General features: G+C 32.2%; 1 protein-coding gene across 2 annotated transcripts in view; it reads left to right on the top strand.

Annotated features, from left to right (window-relative positions):
- The window catches only part of LOC148626548 (protocadherin Fat 4-like), a 110,250-nt gene that overhangs the window by 23,664 nt on the left and 73,536 nt on the right, over positions 1-13,050 (top strand). For both annotated transcript variants that reach the window (XM_088570626.1, XM_088570625.1), the window contains exons 8-13: positions 4,306-4,408; positions 6,348-6,509; positions 7,445-7,667; positions 8,716-8,924; positions 10,006-10,132; positions 12,584-12,705. In XM_088570626.1, coding sequence (XP_088426752.1) covers positions 4,306-4,408; positions 6,348-6,509; positions 7,445-7,667; positions 8,716-8,924; positions 10,006-10,132; positions 12,584-12,705 — 946 coding nt within the window. The remainder of the gene's footprint in view (positions 1-4,305; positions 4,409-6,347; positions 6,510-7,444; positions 7,668-8,715; positions 8,925-10,005; positions 10,133-12,583; positions 12,706-13,050) is intronic.

The raw sequence follows: 13,050 nt of genomic DNA, 5'->3' as shown, positions 1-13,050 counted from the left end.
TTTGCAGGATGTTTCTACACATAATGATAGTGTGCAAGGTCATAGGATCTTGATTTTTCATGAAATATTACGGAAATTGGTGGAAGTTAGACTTTGTTATTTTTGTCAGAAATATATCCCAAGCAACAAGGTGATTTGTTATGGTTGGTATGAACATTTTTTATGCGTTCATTAATACGTCCGTCGGTCCTCTTTTTCTCATCGCAACTTGTCTGACACTACCAAACAGAATCTCATGACACTATGTGGCCAGGATACAATATGCAGATATGCATATATTTAGGAATTTCTGAACCCCAAATTGATCCCCAGACCATGAGTAGCACAAGTCTTGGAAGGATTTCTGAATCTGCAAACCATTTCTTCATAAAAAAATAAACTTGTTCCTAATTTGGCAAATCTAGCAAGCGGGGGCATCATTATTGTCTTACAGACACATTTGATTTACTAAAAAAAAAAAATCACTATTAACAAATGAGGCAGGGGCTCCTGTGATAAACAGGGCTTCTAGTTTTTTATTGAGCCACATATTTGATCACTTTTATTCAGATGTGAAATTTGCCATTATATTATGGTATGGTGCTGTCATTGTGTGGGTTGTTGGTAGTGTTTATAGATACTTTGTTTCAAAGATAAAACATATAAATCTCTAGGATATGTTACCACTATGTTCTATACCTCAAAGTTTAGGCTTAGTTTTGACCTGATCTGTTTAAGAATAAGGGACTGAAAAGGGCCAAAAATGTGTATGCCTGTTTCAAAACAATTGCATAGGTAAAAGTATATGGATCTCCATGTAATTGTAAAATAAGGTGACATACTACAAAAGGAATATTTTTATTTGATTTTTAGTTTTTCAACACTTAATGTCAAGGAAAAGAAATCATTATAAAAAGGCCAAAATCTTTATTGTTTTTATCCTTAATCTCTAAGAGAAGAGGTATAAAAAGGCCAAAATCAAGCAGGTTTCAACTAAGAATGTGTGTATGGTTTTTCTTTCTGGAGTTAAGGTCCAAAAAGGCGTAAAAATATATAAAAAATATAAAAATATGCATTTTGATTATCTCCTATACGTATGTTTAATTGCATCACGTCGCGAGGGGACATGGAAATGCCGTCTGTCCGTCCGTCAGGGTTTTCTGATCTTTTTTTTTTGTAATGCTCCTACCAAATAAGTTTGTTTTTGGTATGTAGGCCATGTGAGCTATTGCCTTCACTTGGTGTCTGTCATCGTCGTCTGATGTCGTCGTTAATAATTTTTCAAACATCTTCTCCTCTGAAACCCACCATTACTAAAAATAGAACATAGGGGTCAGACAGCAGATTTTTGCATGTATTTCCAAAATCCTTAGGTTTAGCCAAATTCTGAGTAGATTAAACTATTCAGCATGCTGAGATCTGTATGTGGTCAAATTTTGGTGAAAATCTGTCGACCCATGTCGGAGTTATTGCCCTTTTTGGACGTTTTTTGCTGTTTTTGATGTTATTACTTTCAAAAGTCTTCCCCTCAAAAACTACTATACAGAATTCAATGACAGTTGGTATTTTTGTTTTTTAGGGTATCCCTAACAAAATGACCGTTTGGATTTTTGATAGGTTAAAAAAAAAACAATACCGCCGTTACTAAAAATAGAATACAGGAGTCAGACAGCAGATTTTTGCTTATCTCTACAAAACCGTTAGGTTTAGCCAAATTCTGACATTGTGTTAAAGTATTTAGCATGTTGAGATCTATCTGTGGTCAAATTTTGGTGAAAATCTGTTGACCCAAGTTGGAGTTATTGCCTTTTTTTGGATGTTTTTTGCTGTTTTTGATGTTATTACTTTCAAAAGTCTTCCCCTCAAAAACTACTATACAGAATTCAATGAAAGTTGATATTTTTGTTTTTTAGGGTATCCCTGACAAAATGAGTGTTTGGATTTTTGATCGGTTATAAAACATTGCCGCCTTTACTAAAAATAGAACATAGGAGTCATACAGTATTTTTTTGCATATATCTCCAAAACCGTTAGGTTTGGCCAATATCTTTCAGTTGCTGAAATATCCTTATTATAGAGCCTACAAGTCTTCAAGGGACCAAAGTTGTCAGACGACTCCATGTAAGGGTTATTGCCTTTGAGAGGTGAAAAATGACTTTTTTTACAGTTTTCAGCCTATATCTTGTAAACTATGATAGGTAGAATGAAACTTTCAATTGGTGAAATGATTCTTATTATAAGGCCAACAAAAGTCTCCAGGGATCAAAGTTGTCAGACGACTCCATATAAGAGTTATTGTCCTTGAAAGGCAAAACATTACGTTTTTTTGCAGTTTTCAGTCCATTTGAATATCTTGAAAACTATGATAGATTGAATGAAACTTCCAATGATGAAAGGATCCTCATGATAAGTCCTAACGAAGTCTTCATGGAGTCAAAATTGTCCATCAGCTTCTTGTTAAGAGTTATTGCCCTTGAAAGGCAAACATTTAACCAGGTGAGTGATTCAGGCTCCTGGGAGCCTCTTGTTTTTGTAATGTTTTTACCATTTGATTTTATCTTTTGTATGTAGTCTTACTATGAGAAGTTACTGATTAAGTTCGACTCTGGTTGTGGCTGAATGATTTTTACAGAAGTTATTTAAAGTTTGAAATGTATCTTTTTAGGTGGGAGACTTTGAAACGCTGTTCTTTTATTAATTCTTTGATCACTTTCAGGTCTGGTTTGAAACTTGTGGAAGTTTTAATCACTACCCAAATTAAGCGCTTAATCAAGTTTAAATATCGTGTCCATACTTGTTGCTTGAATTAATCATGATTTAATTATAATTGTTTATGATATAAAACTGTGAAGTATTTTATTTAACTCTCTCAGCTTTGAATATCAAATGATATGTAACAGTTTATATATACAGGAAACATGATAAAGTACTTTGTTCTACTTGTTAAAAAAATTTAATTAAGTATCAGTTTTTTTCAAAACTTTCATCTGATTTGATCAGTAAAAGTACCTCTTTCAACTTTTTGAGAATAAGTTATATTTGACTTTATTAATCGATTTTACTTTCTTTTTGTCCTAATGCACAATAAAAGTACTCCATAAATGTCTGAGATATGTGACTATCTCACACCTCCCACTTGGGGTTGTACTCAGTTACTCTATGTAAACAAAAAGTTATGTCCAACAAGGAATGGATTTTGTACATATCTTTCTCCATTCTTATTCAGTATCTTTCTGTAACATATGTAACTATTACACCCAGTGTTGACATTTGATGAAATGCATTAAGTTGATTTCCCATTGAAGTTATTTCTGGTTAGTAGATTTCATTAAAATCCGTGAAATTATTTGTGTAAACCAATATGATTTTTTATTCAGTATTATTGAATATGTGGAAGCTATACTATTAGAGTGGTAATGAAAAGTACAGATTCTTGCTGAGTTAAGATAGGGGAAAGAAAAAATACAGATATTCAATTAAACATTCTAAACCAGATCCTTTTTAAACTTTAAACCTGTCTAAAGTGGACATCTTTCAAAACAGTTGAAATGTATTTTGATCCTGAGTAAACTGAATACTAGGCGAAAACAAGCAATTTCTATTGTTCAAATGGTTGAGGTTAAATTTAGATTCTTGTTCAATGATGATAGGTTACAGAAGTGCCTACCTTCACAATTTGTCCATAATTTCATGAATTTTTCAATTTTTTTTTTGATTTTCAATTGTTTACAGTAGAAGCCATTCCCGGTTTAGGAAACCGGAAATAATATTTGCAGATATCATTGAAATAAGAACAATGGGAATGAAGATCATGCAGTGCATTCAGGTTTCACAAATGTTGTCAATCTCAGCTAAGATTAATCTTGCTGTTTCTAGATAGTGAACAAAACACATTTCATCCAAAACAAATTAGAAATGTCAATTTCAGTTTTAATGAAGATTACTGACAAAGGTGCCAAATTGCAGATAACTGAATTTTTCTTTACTGATTGTATCAAGGAGGTTGGCATCTATGGGGTTTACTGGTAAATTACTCTCCACTTGAGCTGGTAAAATTGAAATTTTCATCAAGGGATCTTTTGCGAGATGTTGAAATCTTAATTTTACCATAGAAAGGAGAAATACTTTAAATCAAGTATAGGCTTAAGGAAAATCAGTTTTTCCCATGATATAGATCTGTTAAACCTTGGAAAATATACATCTTATTATGAAGAGATCAATGTTGGTCATCTCAAATAGACTTCCTCAAAAAAAAGTATGTTGTCAGATCAGTTGGTTTTTGACGTTCATATTTTAGGTTTTCCTTTTTTGTTTGATGTGTTGTAGATGGAACCTGACCATCAGAAGTACAGATCTGGCTGGTGATTACATTGAGAAATTGTTTCCTTTTGAGATTGTAAATGCTAACGATCCTCCTAGAGCAGTCTATGTAGGTATATTGTATGCATCCTAGGTCTCACTAACCACTTCCGGGTCAAATGGCCACCCCTCTATGTAGTACCAAAAACACAATGAGCTTAGACATATGCATTGTAAGTGCATTATTTGTGTGTATTATGATTAAAAGTAGTCAAAATAATGCTGAGAATGTGTACTTTAAAATCATATATGTAATTAACTACAAAAGTGTATGAATATTGTTTACATGTGTGAGTAATTTGCCTCCATGCTGTCAGTTAGCAGAACAGGTAAAAATGTGGATTTTCAGTATTATTTATTCAAGTAAATTTTGTGAAGAATTTCTACTATCATCGTACCATTAGCATAATGATTTTGGAAGCCTTATTTTCCAAGCTTTGCAACGGTATGCAGCTTTAAGATGTCATTTGTCCTGGGAATTCACAGTGAGACTTTGAAAATTACTTTTTTAACATGTAAAGTAATGGAAACGTTAGAAGTGGTTAGTGAGACCCTAACCTAATTGCATTCTCTCCCCTTCACAAATTGTATTGTTCTGCTGTTTCATGTAGAACTAGAGGTTAAATGCCTTTAGAAATACATTTTTATTAATATTTAGGTATAGTATTTGTCTTTGTGAAAATGTTCCCTATTGTTTCTTTTTTTTATTCCTTTAAAAATTTTGTATCCAAGTTATAGGATCCTAAACACTAATACCAGTATTTGGGATGTACTGCTATACTGTGATATGTACAGCTGTTTATTATGGCCCACCCACAAAATTTTTAGAATGACTTCCTATTAGAGTTATTGATTTTTGAAGATCTTAGCAGTTTTTATCCTCTAGAAAAGCAGAACATGCTTACCCTACTGGTACACCTGGTCCATGCTCCGAGTTTTTAGTGGAGTCCGAGTTGCTTAATTACTTTTGTTACTTTGTATGTATAATTTTTGTTATTTTATATTCTTTGTTGTGTTTGTCTGTTTTCAATATCTGGTCTTTGTCCCTGGATTACATTCTTTTGATTTCCGCTAGAATCTTGGTTTTCTTGATTAATCCTTATCTCAATACATCATGAAAAGAATTAGAGATAGAAACAAACTTGTCATTAATGTAGAAATTATATTCATTAGCGAGAATTCTATCAGTAAGGGTCTCTATAAATGATTTGATCTTGTTCTGCTTTTCTGCTAGATCAAATGTCATAGCAACCAGATTTCTAATGGTGAGTGATGGGTTCTTTTAAGACTTTAGTTATTGTCAAAAATTGTGTCATGAGTCATGACTGACTTTCTTATCTTTGATGACCTGATTACAAATTTGACATGCAGTTCTGCCAACAGTCTATCTTTTACAAAGGAGAAAGTTTGGTAAGGACCCCTTTTGGCCTCATAATTAGGGCATTTTAAAAATTTGATTAAAGCTAAAGTATAGTAAAATGATCACAAACTCTGAATATAAGATGTTTTTGAAAAGATTTATGAAGTTATTACAGAAATAACAGTATGCATTTATGCAGCTTTTACAAAAACCTTTAACTTTTAACATTTCTACAATTTTTAAGATGGTTTTTGTGTGGAATGGAAGTGGCCACACATCTGTTGACTCAGGGTACTGTTACATGAATTGTAACTAACAATTATACACAAAATATATGAAGCATGAGAATCAGCATGCATGTGGCCATTGTTTAAAGGTTGAAAGACTCCACAACATTTGGTGTTTTCCAGCCTTTTTAACAGATTTTCCCAATCTCAGCCAAGTTTGAAGGACATATACAACTGTATATTCCAATTATTACCATAAACCAATCAAATCAACTATAAAACACATTAAAGAGCTGGAGAAACAATTAAATTTTCTTCATGAATTTTAGGCAAAATTTTGCCCTTACCGAACCAACTTCTTTTTTTGTAGTGGGGCCAATATGGATGGACACCATCTAATGATATCTAGTTATATGTTTCAGTTAACACCAAATACTATACCAGAAAACAGTATGAACAATACCAAAGTAGGATGTATCTCCGGGGTTGACGACGATCCAAGTCAAACATTATCCTTTCTTCTTGTCAATTCTAACCTCAAGATGTTTGCTACTTACCAGGAAAATGGACAGACTTGTGTAAAGGTAATATAGAAACATTCTGTTGAATTCAAATATTGAAACAAAACAATAAGAAAGATGAAGAACATACCAAAATACCATGTTAAATATTAGTTCTTGTTCACTTGACAAAGTTTTAAAATTATGGTGGAAGCCAAATCTGTTAAGAGTTGCTTGGGTTTTGAAGAAGTAAAAATCAAACATATGGGTAGTTTTTATGAACTTTGGGGTAATTTGACTTTGTCCCCTGCTGCACTGGGCAAGTTTTGGTATAAAGTTGTTTCTAAAACTGAAACAATTATGTATACAATAGACAATTAAACAGTGGGGATCAAGGAATTTATTTTAAAATTGGGAGGGGGGGTTGGGGTTTGATCCAGAAATTTCAGAGGGGGGCCAGGCAATCATTTTCTCGTTTTTGTCCTTATTTAGAACAAAACTAACATATTTTCTTATCAAAGGGGTTCCAATTTCTGGAAACTCATCTAGATCTGCCACTGACTAAAATCCCCAATAACTGTTTTTGGATCAAAACGATACAAATACATTTGAAAACAAAGGCCTTTTGATACCCTTTTTTTTTTTACCTGTACCTTATTCCATTCCAAGAACTTAAAGTCCATGGCCTAAAAAATAAGTTGTATCTGTTATTTGTATGGTTTTAATTAGCCAGTATTTAATCAAATTTAGTTCTTAAAAATGAGAATAGAAACTTTGATAACAAAAACTTAGCTCATTTGAATTCTGCTAGAATTTGACCTTTCCAAAATTTCTGTATTCAAGAGAAATGTTTTGGAAATATTTTTGATGTTGGTCAACTAATGTAGTTAGATGAACATTTTTTTCAAACAACAAGTAGTATTGAATTCATTTACATGGAATTAAAAAATGTTTCATAAAATATTAGGCTTGTTACTTATGTAATACATATGTATATTATTGAGAAAATTCTAAAACAGGTAGCCAGACAATCTGATCCAAAGTGTCCTACAGAGGGTGGGAATTTCTGTTTACTGAACCGTGAAAAACTAAAGCGCCGAACCATAACCATCATGGCTGTAGATGACGGAAGTCCTCGTGAGAAGGCATACTTTGATGTCCATATCAAACTCTCTGATGTCAATGATAAACCAACTGCTGTAAAACTGGACTCACCATCTATTCCAGAGGAAGCTGAAGCAGGTTTGATTAATTGGAACAACTCAGCCTTTTTCTTTACAAAAATGAAAACCCTCCAATGCACTAGAGAAAAGAATCTGTCAAGAATTTGTCCTTTCTGATCCTAAAATTATATTTAAACTGGTTAAATTATATTCTACATTAGTTGTTTTTCTTCGCTCCCCTCTCAGCACTACAGGCTAAGTTTTTGCAGGAGTTGCTGTTCTTTTTTTCTGGTGATACCTTTTAATCATTTTCAGTGCCAACTAGTGTTTTTTTTTAGTGTTGTGGAAATAGACCAGTATTTCCAATAGAAGGTATGATATAATCATGCCTATGTGAAAATCAGGCAGGTAAATATTTTTATACTCCTAGTTTTATTGCAGACATTATTTTGCTGAAACTATAAATCAAAATCCCTCAAAAACTCAAGTTAGAGGTTACATAGTATTGATGAAGAAAGTTATTTATGGACTGTTTAAATTGAATTTTGAATTGCATTCCAATCAAGTTAGAATGGTTTATGACCCTCTTTTGACCTTACAGATCTGCACTACACAGTGTGTAGGTTTTTTTGTTGGTTATAGTGAATAAATTTCAGTAAGAAAGAGTCTACAAAAAAATAGAAATTGATGCTTTACTGTTTCTATTGGACCTGCCTGATTTTATAGGTGTAGCAATATTCCTAAGTACTGAAAATTTTGATTCTGGTGTCTGTGGATATTATTTGGATTCCAGATAATAACTTGAGTACTTGTGTATAGATCTTATTGAAATTATACAAGATGTCATACCACAGAAGACTGGTTTTTTTTGCGACTTTGCCATTTGTTGTCAGTTTGCTTAAAATTCTTTAGGTCTGTAGACTTATTTTTAGACAGTTCATTTTAAATGAAACACATTGAAAGTGAGAGACTTTAAACATACTTCAGTAAGGTTCTGGTTAAGACAGTTATGGAGTTTATTTAGTGAACAATTAGGTCACCAAATAAATACCTCAACATGTGTATCATCAAACAACACATGGTATTTTCAGTACTGTTTCCAATCACTTCAGTTTTCTTCTATTCAGGAGAAGATCTGGTTGCTCTGACAACAGAAGATGAGGATGTTGACCAGGCACATACATATGACCTAGTTAATGACCCCAGTGGTTTGTTTAGTATCAAGAATGGAGTGCTCAGTGCTTCCAGAAGCTTTGACTTTGAGACAGAAGAGTTCACAGAATTTGTCATTGTTGTAAAATCTACTGATGATGGGACGAATGGACAACCATTATCTGTAAGTACTGCAAGTTAATATGTACTGGTAAATTTTTGCATGCATTTATTACTGCTCTTATTTTAAAAAAAAATTCAAATATGGAAAATTGATCAGTTTTTTTTTTTACTTTAGTGTCTATCTGTCTGTCTGTCTGTTTGTACTTTTATGGATTCTCTGTATTTTCTACAAATTTTGACTGCAAATTGGTAATCTCTCCATTATTTCCTATGTTGTAATTTCACAAAGTTCAAGATTTTATGGATCTTTTCCATAGAATACAGTGAAAACAGATTGTCATCAAGTAGTATAAACAAATATGCTTTTTTTTTATCATGATTTGATATTTGATACATTGCTTTACCATGACAATTTAAAGATCAAGTTTGAGTTTTGTACCAGTCAGTTGATTTTTTCATGAGTTATTGTCCTTTGACTTTGAAAATGAATGTAGACTCAGTTTTCAGCACTTTTCTTGTTAACAAGTTATGCATGAAGTTTGCACTCTGTTCTCTTCAACAGTTTTTTCTTCCGTTGGGGACTTTGAATTGCCATGCAATATTCTCACAATGCCTGTTTATTTTGAAGTACATCTAATGCAGAAAACTGGTAACCAGTTTGAGGGGCTTCCTAACAATTTACTCAAGAGATGGCAGAAATGATATGGTTTAATATGTTTTTCCTGGGTATATGTGAGATTTCTCACTATAAACTTATTTGCAGGGTATTATAATACATGTACATTGCTGGAAAATACCAAATTCATTTGTACTTCCTGCAAAACAGTCAGAATCACATGGGTATTGCATTCTAACCTTTTCCTAAAGTTTGTATATACAGATTTGATATTTCCAATAGTGTAGATGTATTTTATATTGTGAAAGTACTTGAATTTGTGGATACCAATTTTTATGGATTAGGGAAGAATCACTAGGCCGTGGATTTTTGTATATGTGGTTATTAGGTTTTCAGTATACACATCAGCGGAAATCTCTTTTTCGTTGGGAACCAAAGTTTGTTATTTGGCCTACCCATGAAAACCATGAAAATTGATACTCTATGAAAAAAAGTACTTTCACAATATGTCATTGTTCTATCACAGGTAACATCAACCATAACATTTAAAATAGAAGATATCAATGAGTCACCATTTGGATTGGAGATAACACCTATGAATGCTTTGTTGAATTATGATGTCAACAAGCCAAAAGTGAAAGAAAATGGCAATGGTTTGTGCTTTTCTTTTATATTTTATTGTGAAATTACGATATGAATATTGCCCAAAAAATATCAACTTTTTTGTAATAGCACACAAAAATTTCAAAACATAGTAAAATATATTAATGTTAGGAAAAGGAAAGTTCACAATCATACAACAATTATATATCATTTAAAAAAAATAACTGCTGAGAAATTGTGGATTTTATTGTCTTTTCTGACATATTTACACAAAGAAAACTATGTCCACACCAAAGAATATTTTCACAAATGATAAACTATGTAATAATAAATGTATTCACTAAATATGAAGTTGTTTCTCTGGTATGGACACTATTTTGTTGCACCAAAATATGACCAAAAAGTGACCATAAAGTACAAGCTGAACAGAATATCTGATATTTGTTCAAATTCAAACAGTTCTTTTGTTCTTTTGATGCAAGAATGTTCAGAAGTTCTGATCTTTTCTCAATTTTCAGTATAGATTCAAGTCTCCTAATTCATAATATGCACTTTAAAATTTGATGATTAATTTTCAGTAGATTTTAGCCTTATAGGAGCCATAAACACTCCTACTTTGATTATAGCTACTGCAAAAATTCTTGATGTTGGCATGTGTTTCTTATTATGCTGTCCTATATTTGTCTTTTTTTTTAAATGTAAAATGTATATGCTGGACAATACAAGTACAAAATATGCATGGCTCTGTCTGAGGGAGAATGTTATTAATCAGGTTCAATCATCCAGAAATGGTCAAAAATGCCGGTCATTGCCCGACAAATTTTGCAAATGACCAGCGACCATTTTCCAATATCGTACATAAAAAAATTGTTAACCACTATAAATTACAGTCAGCGTGGTTTTATTGCTGTATAAACATCCTTCTACATGTCTCCTAATTGTTTATTGTTAATTATTTGACAGGTGTAGGTCAGTATCAATTAGCCAATGTGCAGCCACCTGTGACTGTGATTTAACTGTAACTGATTAGTTGATTGCATCATTAAATTAACGCTACACATGCAGCACCATTGCATGTACGAATTAATTGAAGTGATTTGGAGAATTTTCTTACATGTGTTACTTTATTTAAATAAGAAAAAGATTGACAAATCCATCATTTTCTTGCCGATCTTTCAGTGGTAACGAAAGCTCATGTGCTGAATCAGTTGTAGTTTGTAATTAATAATTCATCGATTGAATCTTTTTAATACATAAGTCAACAACCCATTCAAATCAATATACAAAATGTATTCATGTTTTTATTTTTAAAATAATTAACATTTTTTTCATCACTCAGAAGTTTTCAGCGATGTGATGAAAAAGTCTGAGAGACGCGATGTTTTGTTTACATGTCAGAACGGCCAGATGTGGTCGAACCTGAACTCATTCACTCGTTCAGATATTTTATAAAAGACAGAGTATGTGATGGAATAACACAAATTCCAGTATTTGTCTTTAAATAACTACAAAAAAGGGTTTTTAAAGTTTATTCTTGATGTAGGCAGGTAAAAGGCTGATGCAAACGTCTGCTGAAATTTGATAAAATGTCTGACATGGTCTGTCAAAATTTTCGCACCCTAGATCAGGTTATATAAGGCCATTGTTTACGTTGACATGTAAATTTGATGATTAAGAATGATTCACGAAGTCCATGGATATCTTATTGTTGTATATATTTACTACAAGTTGTACATATGTGCTTTTATGGACTTTTCCACACATTTTCAACTGTTCTTTTGGCTAAAAATTTTCATACTGTGAAAATACTTATATTTGTGGGGTACCAATTTTTGTGTATTTCTTGGTTGACTCAAACCACAAAATTAAACTCCTGACAAAATACATATTTTCTGTTTGTTTGTACTGTGGTAAATATCAAACCACGAATTCAAGAATCCATGAACCAAAGATTGGTCTGCAGTCCAAGAAAATTGACATGCCAGAATAAAAGTACTTTCATAGTAATTATTTTATTGTTACCTGCTAACTTCAAAATTATGATAAACCCATTCAGCATAGAACATAATGTAAAAAACATTTTGTATGTGATTTTTATACCCTCTCCCATTTTGCAAGCAGGGAAATATATAGTGATAAGGAACGTCTGTCTTTCCATCTATACTTTCGTTATACAGAGGGGGTACCCTCTTTTTCACAATTCCTCCTACATTATTGATGTGACCTCCTTTTTTAGATTTTGATCTAAATGTTTTTTGAGGTATGACACAGAAAAATGTTGACTTGGCCATTCCCCAACATGGAGTAGTGGGTGGGGGTATCAATTTAATGGTACCAATTTAGTAAACATTGCATAGTTTTTCTAGTTAAAACAAGTGACCTCCATATTTTGGTTAGATATAAGGTTGTAGAATATACTATAATAAATATAGCAAATACTTTGAATATAGAATTAAAATTTGAATTTGAAAATTAAAAATAATATAATTTTTTTTTTTCAGCACTGGTGGTTGGTACAGTTGTCATCAAGGATTATGATAAGGATGACAAAGTGACCTTGACCTTGTTTGATAATACAAATGACAGGTTGTCCTTGAAAAATCCCAAGTGCGTCAATTTGCAGGTAAAAAATTTGATAGCTTTTTGTGAAGTTAATATTTGTCTCCTTTGAAATTTAAAGCTTTCTAAATTTGTCCTGAAATTAACCAGGAGAAGATGATATGAAATTTTAGCAATTCATGTATATAATGCCTTTTTTGAATTTTTGCTGTTAATTGCTGTTCAGTTACTGTAAAAGTGCTTTTATTGGTGGGTACCAAGTTTTGTGGTTTAGGGGGAAATAATTGGTTCGTAAAATCTTTAATTTGTGGATTTGAAAACGATAATATTCAAACGAATCTATGTTGTCATTGTTGTCATCTGTGTTGTCATCTGTTGTCTTCTGTCTTTTCATCCTTGTTTTGTCTTC

The sequence above is a fragment of the Perna viridis genome, chromosome 2 (assembly GCF_037379345.1).
Source record: "Perna viridis isolate PV_CMFRI_1.1 ecotype Kerala chromosome 2, ASM3737934v1, whole genome shotgun sequence".
NCBI lineage: Eukaryota > Metazoa > Mollusca > Bivalvia > Mytilida > Mytilidae > Perna > Perna viridis.
The sequence above is the reverse complement of the archived record's forward strand: the minus strand, read 5'-3'. Positions and strand labels throughout refer to the sequence as shown.